Here is a 17,419-nt window from a genome sequence, read left to right as displayed (position 1 = left end):
GAAATTGTAGAAAAACAAACTGGCAAGAGAGAGAGAAATGTGGGATTCAGGGGGGGGGGGGGGCAAACGTGAAAAGCAACACAGAGGGAGAAGGAGCACAAAGGGGAAGTTCAAACATAAGAAGAGGCAGTAAAGCCCACACAGTCTAATGAATAAGAAGCAAGTAAATTGCAGCAAAAATAAAGTCGACCAATGGTAAGCAGAGAGCGGGATCTAAGACACTGTAAGCTGACAATACATCTTTTAAAAAACATGCAGACAGCTTCCACTGTCTGGCAAGTGAGAACTTAAAACCACTGCATTAAAATTGAAAGCGAGGAAAATTAATACAACTTTCAGACCCATATAGAATCTGGGGAGTGGAATTAGATAATTAGATATTAGAGCCTCAGCGATTTTGTTTGATGAATATGAAGGTTTCCACAGATTCTTTATATGAACCTCCTTCCAAAACGCCGGCAGAGGTAACAGCCATGATGAAGGAAGTTTTCCAAGATAACGAGTTTATGGAACAGGAATAAAAAGGCTCCCATGAGAAATATCCTATGTTTCCACTGAAGAACCCTAAAAGGAGACTGCGAGTATATGTTTTGAAGTCTTTGAGGAATCTAGCCACCACTGCAATTCAAAATGGGGATCTCTGGTCAGGTGCATGCGTAAATAGTCATCAGATAGCCATCCACAGTGCAAATACTGAGCCCACTGTCTACAGGAGAAACAGCAAACAGACAAAAGTTCAACACAGAAGGTGTCAAAGTATCAATGTCAAATGAACAGGAAGCGAAGATTGACCACTTGGAGAGGATCGGTGCCTAGCACACAAAAGGACATTTGATGACCTTCACTGGAAGACCCTAAGTCGGCTGAGCTTCTCAAATTCCAGAAAGTTCCAGCAAAGCCAGTTTGGAAATGAATGAATATGAACTATACAATGTGTGGGGACAACAGATCTTTCCAAAATGGTGGGCGCAATTGGGGTTAGAAGATCAGAAGATGATCAAAGTGCTATGTGTGCCTTTCCCAGTCTGAGGAAATGAGGATCAGATGTGCACTGTGCAACCTGATTTTTTAGATGACCATATGAATGACAGACACAGAAAGGGAAGCCTAGTGGATCCGAAACGTCGCCTCACAGACATGGCATCGCAATTTTATCTGGTGACTGGACATACTAGGGAACAGTAGTGAGTACATTTTCTATTGCTCAAGGTCATAACAAAAATCTATGCCCCAATACTTGATATCTAGAATAGATGTGTCACTACTGTTAACATATTCCACCTTATGACTGAGACTGAGTCGAGTCTGCTTATGCAAGCTGAATTCTGAGTCCCCGCTAGTTGTGCTACTGGCAGACTAAATATTTTGTCTATGGATAAGAATCGAAGAAGCATGCCCTCGACCCTCAAGGTTTTGCACTCCACTCACACCTGCCTATTTACTTTAAAATTACTGGGTTTTTTTTGTCTGTGAAGGCCCGCACCTCTCTGTTTATCAGCCATGGACGGCAGGCTGTCGGAGCCAATTGAATCACTCTGAACTCAAGAATTTTGATGTGCAACTTTCTTGTGTCTCTAATGTGTATACCACAGACCATTGATGCCCAGGTCTTCAAAATGTGCTCTTAACCAAAAAGCGAGGCATCAATGTCATGCTGTAATGTTATATTGTATTTATGACATAAGAGTTTAAAGGCACCACTGGAGTACATCTAAATTCAATGAGTAAGGGGCACAGAGAAAATACATTAAAGCGGATATATTCTGCATTCAATAACCCTAGACATGGGATATCAGATCCAGTTTTTCTGGATGATGAATCATCACCCATGTAATGTCACAGACTTTCTCACCACACCCTGGTAGGATGGTACTACCATGGCGTACTCAACCTCATAAGTAAGAGCGAGTTGTTATTAAATTATAATTACTAGATAGTGTGGAGATCCTGATATAAAAATACCTTGGGGTAAACATGTGGGTTTTTCCTTTATTGGTGATTAAAAATGGAAACTTAAGGGGGTGTTTGTAGGTGCTATGACCATCACATCCAATCTCTGGTAACGTTTCTGTCCACAACTCTGCAAAAAGGCATTGGGCATCTATCAGGGCAAATTAGAATAAAGGGTCAATATTTAACTAATAAAGCACACCTACATGCAGGTGAGAGAAGTATTTCCAACCTTCACCATATCGAGATAGTAGCCCACACTGTGGGCAGGTGCTTAACCTAGTCATTTGGGAGGCTGCTATGGAGGCCAGAAGCAGTCTCAATTATAGGAAGCAAAGCATCATGGTCATCATCTTCAAGAATAGCACCTGTCCGGAAACAGGCTTTTTGCAGGTTTCCCCCCACATTTTTCTCCAATGCTGGTAATGTCTAGCTCTGAAAATGCCCCTGTCCCAATGAAAAGTGTCATGCTTAGTATGAAAACAACTAATCAAACCCGACATCTTCTCAAAGTAGTATTTGATGTGATATGCACCTAGGTGGTTACCTTAGATCTGCCCCACCTGGTTGCCCCAGCCTTTCTTGTACCTTGGCTGACAGCCTGCAGCTGCTGCCGCAAAGACAGGAATCTGAACCCCTGCTTATTTAGAAAGTTTAGTATAGCGCAAACGTGAACCTCGAGGGTATCAGAGTGCTTTACATGGAGATAACACGATTAGCACTTGGTCTGATCAACATGCAAACATATGAGTGAGAGACAAACAAATCAACGATTAAGAATAGGCTAACAGTGGTTGGAGTAGAATAAAGCACGTACAAGGCAGGATAGTCTACATAAGAGTTTGCTATTTAAATCTATTCAATGTCATTCATATGTTGATTTAGGGAAGGGAACTTAGTAGATATGGTGTGGCTTCTCTTTTGAAAGCTTGAGTGGAGGAAATTAGGCGAAGGTCCGGCGATAAAGCGTTCCATCTCTTGGGAGCGACAGCAGAGAATGCTCTATCCCCAGTTTTCTTTTTGTGGGTTTGTTGGGGTTTCAGCAACAAGGTGAGTGCACTTCGTGAGGATCTGCTGCCCCCTGATTTTTCTAGCTTTTGTGCCAGGTAACTGGGTTGTTGAATACTCCCAGGAGTCAGAAACCAAGGCCAGCCTGGGTGGGAGGTTCCACCTCCCTCCTTGACAGGATGGCTAGTGAAGTGGCATATCAGAGCAATGAGCTTCAAAGCCCATATCGCATCTAATACACAGGTAGGATGCCTCGCAAAGGAGCAAATAGGCAACGCTCCTGCCCCAGGCACATTTGTAACCTGGGTAGGTAGGAAAATAAGATAGTTATTGGGCATACACCCCCAGAAGGCTAGCCAAACCCTTAGGGAGGGCTTCCTGGTACTTACAACCAAAGAAGAGTTCTGAAATTTTTTAAAATGGCAGAATAGAGGGATCTGGGTAGAAAAGTTGGCACACTTTTCAGGAATTGGTCACAACAGGGGCAGATTAGCCGCTGGGGTTAGTAACCCATTGGCTACTAGCGCTCAAACCCCCAACGCACCTATCTAGGATTTAAGGGGGTCCCCTGACACTGGAACCGCAGATCTGATCAATTTGCAACAAAGGACAAAGAAGAGACAGAAGTCTGCGATTTCAGAACCTGCACAAAGGAAAGGCGCGATAAACTGCACCCGTGGTAACCACCCTGCAGCTGCACGATTCCGACTCGTCCTGGACCAGAGACCAGTTCCACAGGAAAGAAGAACCCCTCTACAAGCCAAAGATAACTCCTTTGGACTAGAGTTGCCCCCACTGCCTGTGCCCCCATATCGCCCTGCCTTGCAGCGCTTGTTGTTGTTGCTGCCATTTTGTTGGTTGACCCGAGCCCTCCCTCCACCTCGCTCCCGCCTCCCAGCTGACCCTCCCACGCTCCGCCCCCTCCACTATCCATTTAAGACAGATGTCCCAACGTGCAGCGTCCACGCGCTGCGTCCGCGCCGAAGGTGCGCCAAAGGTAAGCCCGTCTACGCACGTCCGCGCCTGGACCGCGCCCAGTGCCAGACCCCCTGGTCCCCGCTTCACCCACCCCTCCCGCATTACTTACGACGTCTCCACCCTCCTAGCACTTAACCCCGGCCGACTCCCTAACTGCGCCCAAGCAGCACCAGGACACACCCATGGACCCTTCACCTGCCACTCCTGCAAATTCTCCTGCCTCAAGACCCACGCCAAACCCACAAACACCAAACAGAGATCCAACACCAACCACCTTAAATGCATCCTTCTCAACACCCGCTCGGTTGACAAACACGCCATCGACCTTTGGAATCTACTCGACGCCACTTCTCCGGACATCGCCTTCCTAACAGAAACCTGGATGAATGCCTCTTCAGCTCCAGACATCACGATAGCCATCCCGGGCGGCTACAAGATCATCCGTAAGGACCGCACCATCCAAACAGGAGGAGGCATCGCTATCGTCCACAAGAACACCATCCGCGTCTCAACAAGTTCAGAAGACAACCTCGCCATCGCCGAACACCTTCACTTCCAGATCCACACCGACCCCAAGACCACACTCAGAGGCACCCTCATTTACAGGCCACCAGGACCCCGTACAAAATTCAGCGAAGACATCACTGACTTCATCACCCCACACGCCCTCCCCTCCGAGGACTACATTCTATTGGGAGACCTCAATTTCCACCTGGAAAAGAGCAACAACAGTAACACTACCACCCTTCTGGACAATCTTGCCAATCTCAGACTCAAACAACTTGTCAACACCCCCACACACTACGAAGGACACACACTCGACCCTATCTTCTCTTCCAGCAAGCATATCTTCTTCACTCACACCACACCCCTCCACTGGACGGACCACAGTTGCATCCACTTCATTTACAACAAGACCACGATCCACAACCACCCTCAACCAACTCTGCGAAGAAATTGGAACAAAATCACCATCGACCAGATCTCCTCTTCGCTTCTTCAAAAACCCCCTGCCTATTCAACGAACCCTAACCAAGCCGCCATCAACCTCACACGATGGCTAACCCAAACCGCCGACAAACTAGCACCCCTGAAAAAACATCAAATCAAGCAAGGAAGCAAGAACGCCCCCTGGTTCAACGATGACCTTAAGAAATCCAAAAAGCTCTGTCGCTCCCTTCAGAAAACTTGGAAAAAAGACCCAAACACTATCACCCAAGCCGCCTTCAAAAACGCCTCCTGCAAACACCACCAACTAATCCGGACAGCCAAGAAATCAGCACTCAAAGACCGACTAGACAACAACGCTCGCAACAGCAAGGAACTTTTCAACATCATCAAAGAATTCACCAACCCCACCGCCAGCTCAAACGACATCACCCCCTCTCAAGCTCTCTGCGACTCCCTCGCCTCATTCTTCCATGACAAAATCACCGACATTCATAACAGCTTTGACAACCAACCCGTTAACCAGTCCACCCCACTCACCTCCAAACCTATACCTCCTTCGAATAACCCTTTCAACTGGAACCCAATCACCACAGAAGACACCATTCACCTGATGAACTCCATCCACTCAGGATCCCCTACAGACCCATGCCCCCATCACATCTTCAACAAAGCAGACTCCATTATCGCACCCCATCTCCGAGACGTCATCAACTGCTCCCTCAACTCCGCCACATTCCCAGAAAGCTGGAAACATGCCGAACTCAGCGCCCTTCTGAAGAAACCCACAGCTGACCCCACCGAACTCAAAAACTATCGCCCCATCTCGCTCCTCCCATTCCCTGCCAAAGTCATTGAGAAAGCCATCAACAATCAGCTCGCCGCCTTCCTCGAAACCAACAAATCTCTCGACTCCTCACAGTCTGGCTTCCGAGCCAAACACAGCACCGAGACCGCCCTCCTCGCAGCAACAGACGACATTCGAACACTGCTGGACAACGGAGACACTGTCGCCCTCATCCTCCTTGACCTCTCTGCAGCCTTCGACACAGTCTGCCATAGCACCTTGATACAACGCCTCAGAAACATCGGAATTCAAGGAAAAGCATTGGACTGGATCATCTCGTTCCTCGCTGGAAGAACTCAGAGAGTCCGCCTCCCCCCTTTTAAGTCAGAGGCCTCCGAAGTCATCTGCGGCGTCCCGCAAGGATCATCACTCAGCCCCACCCTCTTCAACGTCTACATGAGCCCCCTCCACCATCGCACGTCAACACAACCTCAACATCATCTCCTACGCTGATGACACTCAGCTGATCCTCTCACTCACCAAAGACCCAATCACCGCTAAAACCAACCTACATGAAGGGATGAAAGAAGTAGCCGAGTGGATGAAGCACAGCCGTCTGAAACTGAATTCGGACAAAACGGAAGTCCTCATCTTAGGTGCATCCCCTTCAACCTGGGACAACTCTTGGTGGCCAACGGCCCTAGGACAAGCCCCCATACCAACGGACCACGCACGGAACCTGGGCATCATCCTAGACTCCTCACTCTCTATGACCAGACAAGTCAACGCCGTCTCATCATCTTGCTTCAACATCCTACGCATGCTCAAAAAAACATTTCGCTGGATCCCCACCGAAACAAGAAAAACGGTCACCCACGCACTGATTAATAGCCGCCTGGACTACGGAAACACCCTTTACGCCGGTACCTCCGCAAAACTGCAGAAAAAACTCCAACGCATCCAAAATGCCTCAGCCAGACTCATACTAGACATCCCTCGCAAAGATCACATCTCCGGTCACCTGAAAGACCTGCATTGGCTCCCCATCAACAAAAGGATAACGTTCCGTCTCCTCACCCACGCACACAAAGCCCTCTACGAACTTGGACCGGATTGTCTCAACACGCGCCTTTCCTTTTACACTCCCACCCGCCAGCTACGTTCGTCCAACCAAGCCCTCGCCGCCGTCCCGCGCATCCACAAAGCCACCATGGGGGGAAGATCCTTCTCCTACTTAGCGGCCAAAACCTGGAATTCCCTTCCCATCCACCTCCGCCTCACTCAAAACCACCTAGCCTTCAGAAAACAGCTTAAAACCTGAATATTCGATAAGTAATCCTCCCCCCCTTCCTTCAGCGCCTTGAGACCCTCTGGGTATGTAGTGCGCTATATAAATTTTGACTTGACTTGACTTGACTTGAGAGTTACTAGTCCTCTGCAGTATGCAGGTAAAGCATGCTCCCAGAACCAAATAATCGGGCTCGCCGAGAGATCGCCTAAAAGTAAATTGTTTAGTGCATTGTGGGAAACGCAGTACTAACCTCCAGAGTTTCAGGCGGTTACTGCTTTCCTCCTGGACTCCAGGACGTTAAAATAACCAAAGCCTGGGTTTGCTGTTATCAAGGCTTGCTGGTGGTCAGTCAGCCTACCACTACCTTTATTCAACCCATATGCCTCAAGGCAACCCCGCAGAATCTTCAACTTGATGCTCCAGTGGCCCCAGTGTTGAGATTTTGCACCCTTATCCTCACCAGCACCCTGCAAGCAGCAAAACCAGCATCTGTGGCTCCCGTGTTCAGCACCAGCGACAGCCTGGACAACTCTGCACCCGGGGCCTATGAGAAAAATAAAATTCAACTGACTGTCAGACCCTGGTCCTGGGACCAGCATTACCTTACCACCCAGTGGTTGCCACTGAACTCGACCTCCAAGTGGAATAGTGTAATTTACCATTGACCACAACGTTATCGTTTTGCAAGTGTGAAAAGCGTAGATCTATTTTTCCTTTAAGAAATAATAACTCTGGTTATACTCATCCGATTGTCTTTGTATCAAAAAATGTATGAAAATATGCTTTACTTTCATAAATTGGTGTCGGATTTCTTTCGGGTCATATCAGTTACTTATCATCCTTGTTGGTACTCAGAAATGCTTAACAAATGTCCTCCTAGTAAAGCCTGACTACCAGGACTGAGCAAGGGATTTCTTAGTGGTAATCCAAAGGACCTATTAGGAGTAACGTGAAAGTATTGCATAGTGAAGTCTAACAAGCCTTACTGCATAATACACCACGTTCCTACAGCAACATTTTAAAATTGAGACACCGCAGAGTTTGAACCAAACAGGTCATGCATCGAAGGAAGTCTACTAGTATTTTCGGAAATGTTAGGCCTCTCTAGTGCTCTTACATACGGATTCTGTGTCCGAAAAGAGCTTTATGTGTTTCAGACATGACTTCCGATGGTGTTATGGGACTCCATGAACAAACATTTCAGGATCCAACTGGGCGCTTTTGGAAGGCTTACACAGAAGGGTTTGATGAAGTAACTATAAGAAATATTTACTGATACTCTTCTCCACTAAAAGACATATTGAATATCAGGCAAGGATGTCTCCGGCTTAGTCACATGCTATAAAATATCACCCAGACAACCATAAATAATAATCACCAATTTACATTACTTTAATCAATATGTATTCATGTAATTTAAGTAATAAGGCTCTAAAGTATATACATATACACACACCAAGAGGACCACATGAATAAACAAGCATTGAAAATGCAATAGGTCTCGCCTTTGATTAAGTTATAGCCATTTGTTTTTCTAATGGTATACTATAGCAAAGCAAATGGCTTTAGCTTAATGAAAGGCGAGACCTATTGCATTTGTAATGCTTGTTTTCCTGGCGCCAGCATTAAGCATTGCATTATGTTTGGAACTCTATCATGCTGCCCCTCAAGTTCCTTGACCTAAACTCTTTGCTTTAGGTGTTGGTCCTCAGATGTTGTGCAGCAAACTCTTTACTCATCCTGGCCCCGGATGCTGCCCTCAAGCACTGTTAACAGATTTCTCAGACCCTCACCCAACTGCCCCACAGCCTCTATTGTTAACTCTTGGGTGCTGTGCTAAACTGCATCAGCCTGAGCCTGAGTGGTGCTTCTCAGGTGTGCAGCAGGAGTTTTTCACTCCTTGGGCCTCTCTCCAGCTTTAACTAAGTTACCCTGTAATAAACTTAGCAATCCTTATGAGCCTCCGTGTCCTCAAGCCCTTGCTCATAGCTCTTTCTGCTTGGTCCCTTCGATATTATCCACTGGGCCAAAGTACAAGTAGCAGGTGGAAGGCCAGAGGCAGCGGTGTCTGCAAAGTTGGCATGGCACAGCTTTTCACCTGGCTGCTAGCCATCTTCGGGAACCAAGGCAAGTGTGTGACTTAACTCCCACCTAAATATCCCTCTGTCTCTCCTTCTGGCTCCTCCACCCAAGTAGCACTGCACTGTTACCACTAACCTAGATTCTTCTAAAGTTCCAAGCCACCCCACCTCCGAAGCGCCTATTTCTCTACAGGCTCTCCTCCTTTCCAGGACTCTTGTACCAGGCCACTTCTGCGGCACTCAATTTGCTGCTTTAATATGTCTTCTTACTCTAATTCCTCATCATCTACCTGCTTCTACCGTTATATATCCTCTCCTTTCCAACCATCACTGCATTCTGGACTCATTTCTCTGTCCCCTCCCCCACCCCGCTTCCTCTACCACTTTTCAACAAACTGATATTCTTCTGCATGCTCCTCGCATCTTTCCCATTCCTCTGCATTACTATGGTATCATCTCATAGAAAGCGCAGAAGTCACCTTTTAGGATCTTTCCAATGATCTTCTGCAAGAACTCATCATCCACACTTTTGCACAACTTTAACAAGCAACAGCGAAGCATGAGGGCTTTGGGGGGAGAACTGTTGAGAAAATAATGATGTGATGAAGTGTACATTTAGTAAGTTACTAAGGTGCACTGTTACTGAAGGGAAGAGCGAAGCCATGTCAGCGACAGCCATGGCATGCGGAGGCTAAAAACGATGGTATATTTGCTAAACTGCCTTTGTGCGCTGTTCAGTAAATAAATAAAATTAGAATTTTTGAAAAACACCATATCCAGATCGCAAGCCAAAGGGAGGCAACCAAAACACCTCATTTCCAATGGCAGGCCACTGTTTAACATATTCGGTGACGCCGGCCAATGGGAATGAGGGGAGGGGCTTAAAGCCCTCTTCTGAGAATCCTCTCCTACAAAATCTCTCACTGAGGTGGAGCAGGGCTCTGCCCTGCAACACACGCAAGACCTAAAAACAGAGTAAGTACAGTCCTGCTGTAGCAGAATAACAGCATCCTTTAAGAAATCTAAGCTCATTAGACTGAGTATTGATTCCATAACTATAAGAATACTGTCATCACTTTAGAATACATTTAACAATCTAGATTAAGCAATAAAATCAGCCTATAATCGACAGTGTTCATATGGTCATTACCAGAATTAGTATAACCAAATTTTGGCAGTTTAAAAGAAATTAACTCACTGTTTTCTGTAAAGGTATAGAACCGTTGTTTCACTCTGACTTGTGGTTTCAAAGGCAAACAGAGCATTGTAGACAAGATGTTTGTTGTTTGTTCCCTAGAGGCAGAGAGGCCATGGCATGGTCAGAACCAGTTCAGGTCAGTTCCTGATCACTTTGTTTTTCTGTCTTCTCCTTTCCTTTCAGAGAGAGGGGCAGGGTCGTCGGCTGCCCAGCCGGAGGTGGAGCCAGCATTATGGAAGGCAGGCACAGCCCTATTCAGGCCCGGGTGCTAACCCCTCCCACCACTCAAGATGCAGATGCAGTCCTTCAGCCTAGGGCTGACTCATCCAACCTCCTGGGGGTTTCCCAGCCCCTGTCACTCACAAACCAGACAGTCAATTCACAAACAGGCCAAGGCACACAGATAGGTCAGACAAGAGAACAGCCACTTTCTAAAAGGGCTGTTCTCAAACACCGGATTTAAAAACCATCTGTCCTAAAAGATGTGTTATTAAATTCTGAGTTCAAGGATACCAAACTTTAATTTTAGATCTTGCTCCTATGGAAAGTTATGCAGGTAAACATTATACACAACATTCCCCATTATAGCCTATGGGTAAGATAGCCCTCTCAATAGTGAAAAACGAAAATGTCTGTAATTCACTACCAGAACATGTCACACACACTAGTACATTCTCTACCTTTCATATACACTGCACCATGCCCAGGGGGTACCTAGGACCTTCTATAGGGGTGTCCAATATGTACAGAAAGGGAAAGGTTAGGCCTGACCAGGCAGCATGGCAGTTAGAAACTGCACCCAGGCACCGTGGTGGCCGGCCTGAGACACCATTTTAGGGCTACTCATGTGGGTGGCACAATCAGTGCTGCAGGCCCACTAGTAGCATTTGAATCACCAGACCTGGCACACTCAGTGCACTCTACTAGGGACTTCCTGGTAATACAAATATGCCAATAATGGATAACCAATTACAATAACAATTTACTCAGGGAACACTTGCACTTTGACACTGATCAGCAGTGGCAAAGTGCCCAAAGCATCTAAACCAGCAAATACGAAATCCAGCACAGCGTCAAAAATACAGGAGGTAGAGGCAAAAAGTCAGGGGAAACCCTGCCAAAGATGCCAGGACTAACAAGAGCTAACATCGATTTTTGGGCCCTCTTTTAACCCTTGTCTTTAGATCCTGTCATAGTACCGGTATCTTAGATTCCTGGTCTGAGTCACATATTGTGCCCATTTTCTTTTTTTTTATACTCTTTTTATTAACAAAGCTCGAGACCTTATCATTCAAAAACATTGCCATTAGTACACCAGTTGTCGTATACAGAGAATCAATAACATTATGTTCATGAATATAGCAGGCATGTGCGTTACCCCCTGTCATGTCACTAGTCTTCCACCCCCAGCCCTCTAAACCTTCTCCATGGCATCCACACTTTCCCCCAATTTCTGATACATCCCCTACTTTTATACACAGTTTCCTCGTCCCTATGGCACCAATCAAGATCTCATTTCCACTCCTCCACCTAAGTGGGTGAAGGTGCACCCAACTCCTGGCAATATTGCGCTTTGCCACCCTGCCGACACAGTCAGTCATAGTCCCACGTATCTGGACCAGTCTGCATCGCCACTAATCATTAATAAAAGCCATTTTGGTTCTAGTGGAACAGGCCTCTGACATAACGTCCGTGACTCTCCGCCAGAATGTGGATACGTCGGGACATTCCCACAGTATGTGCATGAAGGTCCCCTCCTCCCCACATCCCCTGACACACAGCGATGACAAAGCCCGACCCCAGGAGCACAGGTGAGTATGAGGATAATATGTGTGATGGAGGATCTTGAGCTGTACCAGACGAAATCTGGAGCGCATGTCCACCTCTCTAGGGCTCTGGAGCGTCTCCTGCCAGTCCTCATCATCCGCAGCCCCTAGATCTTTGACCCAGGCTTCTCTAAGAGCGGTCAGGGGATCCGGGAGGTTGTTAATCAATTTACCAATTTATGATCGATCGTGGAGGTGGGTTTTCCCTGCATGGGGTCCAGCAGTAGCCAGTCTTCTAACGGGGAGTAGTCTGGAATGGAAACTCTGTGATGAATATGTGTGCGCAGAGCATGCAAGAGACTCAGGTACAGGTATCGCTGTGAATTATGCAAATCGTACTCTTTTTGAAGATATTCAAAAGTACGGGGAGAATCCCCCTTCAACACATCCCCTAAATATTCAATTCCTATCAATTTCCAGCCTTTAAAACCCGACAGTGTAGCCACTTCCCTTAAAGGATCACCCGCCCACATTGGGGTTTTACCTGTCAGTTTCCCGGCCCAGCCCAATAGTTTGTTGGCGTCCCTCCAACACTGGACCACCACTTTGGTGTGCTCCGGCCAGTCCGGTCGCGGCCGTCTGGAATACAAGGAGGGGTTCACAATACCCCTCTGGCATGACTGCCCAATCGGCTCTGTAGGCCGGCTCTCCCCCCCTATGTATACCCAGTCATTAATAACCTGCAACTGGGAGGCCCAGTAATACAACCTAACGCCTGGGACAGCAATCCCCCCCCCATCGAAAACTCCTCTATGTAGCATATGTAGTGCAATTCTATTGTGCCCATTTTGAAGAAAGGCGATCGTAACTATCCTGCTCAATATAGACCTATTTCTTTACTTGACTCTTTAGTTAAAGTGGTTGGTCGCATACTTTTGTGCTGACTACAGGATTAGCGGAATCTAATAATAAAATTTCAGACTTTCAATATGGTTTTCGACCAGGAACAGGGACGACGGAATTTAAACTTACTGATAGGAAAATATGTACATATCAAACGTGGTAAATTGTTTAAGGTACTTGCTGACTTGTCCTCCGCTTTTGAATGCGTTATAGATGAAAAACTTTGGACTACGATGCTTACTATAGGGTAGTTACAACCATATTTAACTTTCTCAGGTACCTATATTCAACTAGTAATGTCAAGACCTTCCCCAAGTTGGGCATCGACCCGTCCTGGCCCACCTCTACGCAGATGATGCAGTGCTTATGGCCCGTACTCCATTGGCACTACAGTGCCTACTCACCAAAATTGTTCACTATATGCAGAATCTGGGGCTGCAAACCAATTTAAGTAAAAACCTTTGTCATGAAAGTGGGTAAAAAAGCTGTAAAATGTTGTTCCATTCAAATTGAGAACATCACTATAAATCATGCACCAACTTTCTCTTACTTAGGGATTTTAATTGATCTGGAGGGGAGCTGGAAAGATTCAGTGAACTCAAGGCGACTTTAATTCAGATATGTCCTACATTATACTATTTTTGTTTCTTAACAGAAGCATGCCAAAAGTAGTTAACCATGTTAAAATTATTCTTTGACAAATTCCAAAAGAAGAGACAATTAGTATAATAAGAAGGTTTCATGCCCTTTTTAAGTAAAAAACAAACATGTTCAGTTAAACTGGTAGAGTAGTTAAAACGAAGGTAAAGGTTTTGTATTATCATTAAGCGAGCTTACACATTGGACTTACCTGCAGCAACACTGCTGATATCCCAGACCCTTAATCCCTCCTTCTGTCCACCAAAGGCATATACAAAAGGTGAATCAGGGCAACAAGCAGCACAAAAGAGTACACCCTGCAGAGTCAAAACACACTTTGATTAAATATGTTCAAAGAAGTTAGGAACAAATGGTTTCTAGCAGTTAGGTTAGTTTGCAGTTGTATAATGCCAATCACTGCTTTTAGTTACTTTTGAGGCTCCTACCAACAAAGATCAAAATAACAATGGTCTGATGGATCACAGGTACAGGTACATTGCCCTTAATTTATAAAGTAGTACACACTACTGACAATCTGCTTACAAATTCTCAAGTGAATAAGAAGAGAAGTGTTACTTACCTTCAAAAAGTTCTTTCTGAGGGATTCCCGAGTTTACATCTTTAATTTTTTCCCAGACATCATACTGTATTGAGAATATTTTAAGCAATGCTCTATAAAGGAGCGAGAGAATCTTTGACACTGATTGGCCAATGGCAATGGCAGAAATGATGTAAAAACTCCATAACTGAGTTGACCCTGGTAGTAAGGAGAGTACTTTTCATTTTCGACAGAAGCAATGCCCTAACTCACAGAGTACTGAAAAATACGAATTTACATCATAATAGAAAGGTATTCTCTTATGGGAGAGTGGGAGAGGGGTTGGCCTAACGGCTAAGGCGCTCGACCTCGGACCTGGGGATCTGAGTTCGAGTCTCGGTAACGACGCCAAAAACCTCCTGTGATTCTGGGCAACTCACTTAATCTCCCCGTGCCTAAAAAAAAAAAAAAAAAATGAAAGTGTGTTCTCATGTAACGTAACTGGTGCTATGTAAAGCGCTCTGATAACTGATTCGGTTCGGTTCTAGTTCGCGCTATATAAAAAACTCTACAAAAAAATGTCACTTGGAAAACTGCTACAACACCAGCAGCTCTAGTGGGCATGGGAGATTGGGAGGAGGGGGTATGGGGGTATTTCACAAATCTATAGCACAGCCCTCAGAAAGATTCTACCTGTGGCACACTCAGCCTGTGGTGTGGAAATGCACCTCAGATTTAGGTTGCAAGTTCTCCAGCACTGGAATCAGCTAAGGGGAGGAATCTAGCCAGTCAAAGGGTATTCAACAATCCAAAGAGTGTTTGTTTTTCCTAGACTCTGATTTATGGTTTGAGGTGGATAGATGTTGATGAGAATGACTGTAGACCAGCCTTAGACATAGGAGTGATAAAGGAAATGGAGGGCTTAATACATAAGGGCTTAAGGAAAACATATTCTTTCACTGAAAAAACGTCACAAATCAAACAATAAATTGGAATAATACGAGGCAATAACCATAGGGAGCTCCAGACTCTGGTATCTGTTGTGATCATAAAAAAGAACTGTTATCACCAGCATTTCTGGACGTCAGCAGTCTACTAGAGGACACTGCTGAAAAATTCTCTAGCTCAAGTCTTGTTGTCCCAAAATAAATACAAGATGAGGAATCAATGATAAAACGTATCAATTAGAAAAGGTGTTTTGTGTCTTAACACTTTTACAAAGGAAAACTCAATGAGCTATGAGAAGTGATGGTGCACTATCACTACTTTAAATTGGCACTAGTAGGAGAATTTCATTATAAGTAAGCCAACTGGAACATTTGTTTCATTTGATTATCATCTTCATGAAGAAGCATTCCCCTTTTTGATATTAAATACATATTCTGGAGCCTTTTAAGTAGTATAGAATAGTAAACTATGTCATTGTGATGCTTAAACAAGAAAACTTTCTTTTTTCCTAACTAAAACATATTTGGACAAGACAACTTTTATTTCTTTAAACTAAAACATGTTAGGCTTTCTAGCAATAGCTAGATATTTGCTCACTCAATAAGCACACTATGGCTTCCCATGCAAGTGTGGATATTTCTCATGGCTACTACGTTCAGAGAAATTCTCACCTTATGAATATCCTCCAAGCACCAGACTTTATCTGGAAACTATTTCTCTAGCAATAGGTTCCCAGCTAAATTCTTGCCCACCCAGAATGCGACACTATAGGAAGATATTTTAAGCGCTGACAGGCATAATATCTTCAGTTTCTGTTTTTAAGCACCTCATTGTTACGGGTCTGAGGTCCTCTCTGTGTTTCACTACCAAATGTTTCAGCTTAGACAGTGACTATGGCAAATGTCTACTACGAAAGTTTCCGGGCTTAAACCCTTTTGCAGGCGTGTGAAGTAGAAGATGCCTTTTCGGACTCACAGAACATATGCATGTGATGTGTTACATCCAAACACTAGATATCTTATACCTATCTCGCAGTGGATGACAGATAATAAACCAATATGAAGGAGGGCAAGAAAGAAAATGGACAGGATACGTCATCCCATATGAACTATTACATACCAACAAGTATCCTACAAATGAACAAAGCCAAAACCCTTAGTGGTGGAAAGCTTGACCCTATGTGATAGATGCAATTGCTTTTTAATAACAAATAAAAAAGCAATTGCATCTGCTATATAGGGTCAAGCTTTCTGCCCACCAAGAGTTTTGTAGGATGCATCCCAACAATATCCACTGGCCTTGTTACTTGATGCACCCAAAAGGCATCACAGAGCGGGAGTTATTGTTTGCAAAGGCCTATGGGGACCATCCAAAGCTGTAAACCTCTCCCTTTCAGGAAAATCTAACAGGGAACGATCTTATAGGAAGTCTTCCCAAAAAAAAGCCCACAAAAAACGTTACAGAAAGAAATCCTCTACTTCCTTGAGGAAACTGTCCAGCTCCAGGGACAGTTCACAGACTGTGTGTCATTCCCTGCCACAGGTTTCTTCCTTCAAAGAGGCTTATAATCTTGGATAATCTTAAATCACAGTTTTGATTCCATTGGCCAATCTGGCACAGGTCAAGACCTGCAGGCAGACCATGTTAGACATATTGAGAAAAGATTGGTAACCCTGCGCTGTTCACAGAACATCTTCAGTGTACCATAAGCCTCCTGTACAACTTGAGCTCCACAATCAATGCTCAAAAGTCCCATCTCAAACCACAGGTTACCTTCATAGGAGTAGAGTGAGACGTGACCTGTATGAAGCCTTTTTTCTCCTCCTCACGAGTGGACATTCAGAGCAAATGTCTGATTTCTCTGGCTCAGACACCAAACCTAGTCTGAAAGTTTTATGCTGTTAGGCCTGATAACCTGATGCATCCTTTTTTGTGATATAATAACAGTGGTCCTTGACTATAAATTTAAATTGAAATCATCAGTAAACCAATTTACAATTAGTAATGCGAATCGATCTGCATTCATAAAGACTGAATCTAGGTGGGAGAAAAAGTAACTTATTGTTAGGCTCTCCGTATGACCTACAGAGACAGTACCCAAAGTGAACAGCTATATTTACAAGGAAAACGGACCAAAAAATGAAGGTACAGTATCAATTTCAGATTTTATCAGCAAAAAGCAAACAATAACATTTATTTACAGTACCAACAGGAACAGTGCTGTTGATATCCGGCGCAAGTGCTTAAGAACAAAGGGAGAGAAAAGGGTGCTCAAGTGTTTAAGTGAGAAGTAAAGAAATCATGCTAAAAAACATTTCCAATATTTACAACAATATAAACAAGCGATAGCTTTCCGCAATCAGTAATACAAACAAAAGGCCTGT

General features: G+C 44.8%; 1 protein-coding gene across 2 annotated transcripts in view; it reads right to left on the bottom strand.

Moving 5' to 3' along the window:
- PWP1 (PWP1 homolog, endonuclein) overlaps window positions 1–17,419 on the bottom strand; it is a 460,981-nt gene that overhangs the window by 26,312 nt on the left and 417,250 nt on the right. For both annotated transcript variants that reach the window (XM_078673945.1, XM_078673946.1), the window contains exon 14: window positions 13,761–13,866. In XM_078673945.1, the coding sequence (XP_078530071.1) occupies window positions 13,761–13,866 (106 nt within the window). The remainder of the gene's footprint in view (window positions 1–13,760; window positions 13,867–17,419) is intronic.

This window comes from Lissotriton helveticus, chromosome 1_1 (assembly GCF_964261635.1).
Source record: "Lissotriton helveticus chromosome 1_1, aLisHel1.1, whole genome shotgun sequence".
Lineage (NCBI taxonomy): Eukaryota > Metazoa > Chordata > Amphibia > Caudata > Salamandridae > Lissotriton > Lissotriton helveticus.
The sequence above is the reverse complement of the archived record's forward strand: the minus strand, read 5'-3'. Positions and strand labels throughout refer to the sequence as shown.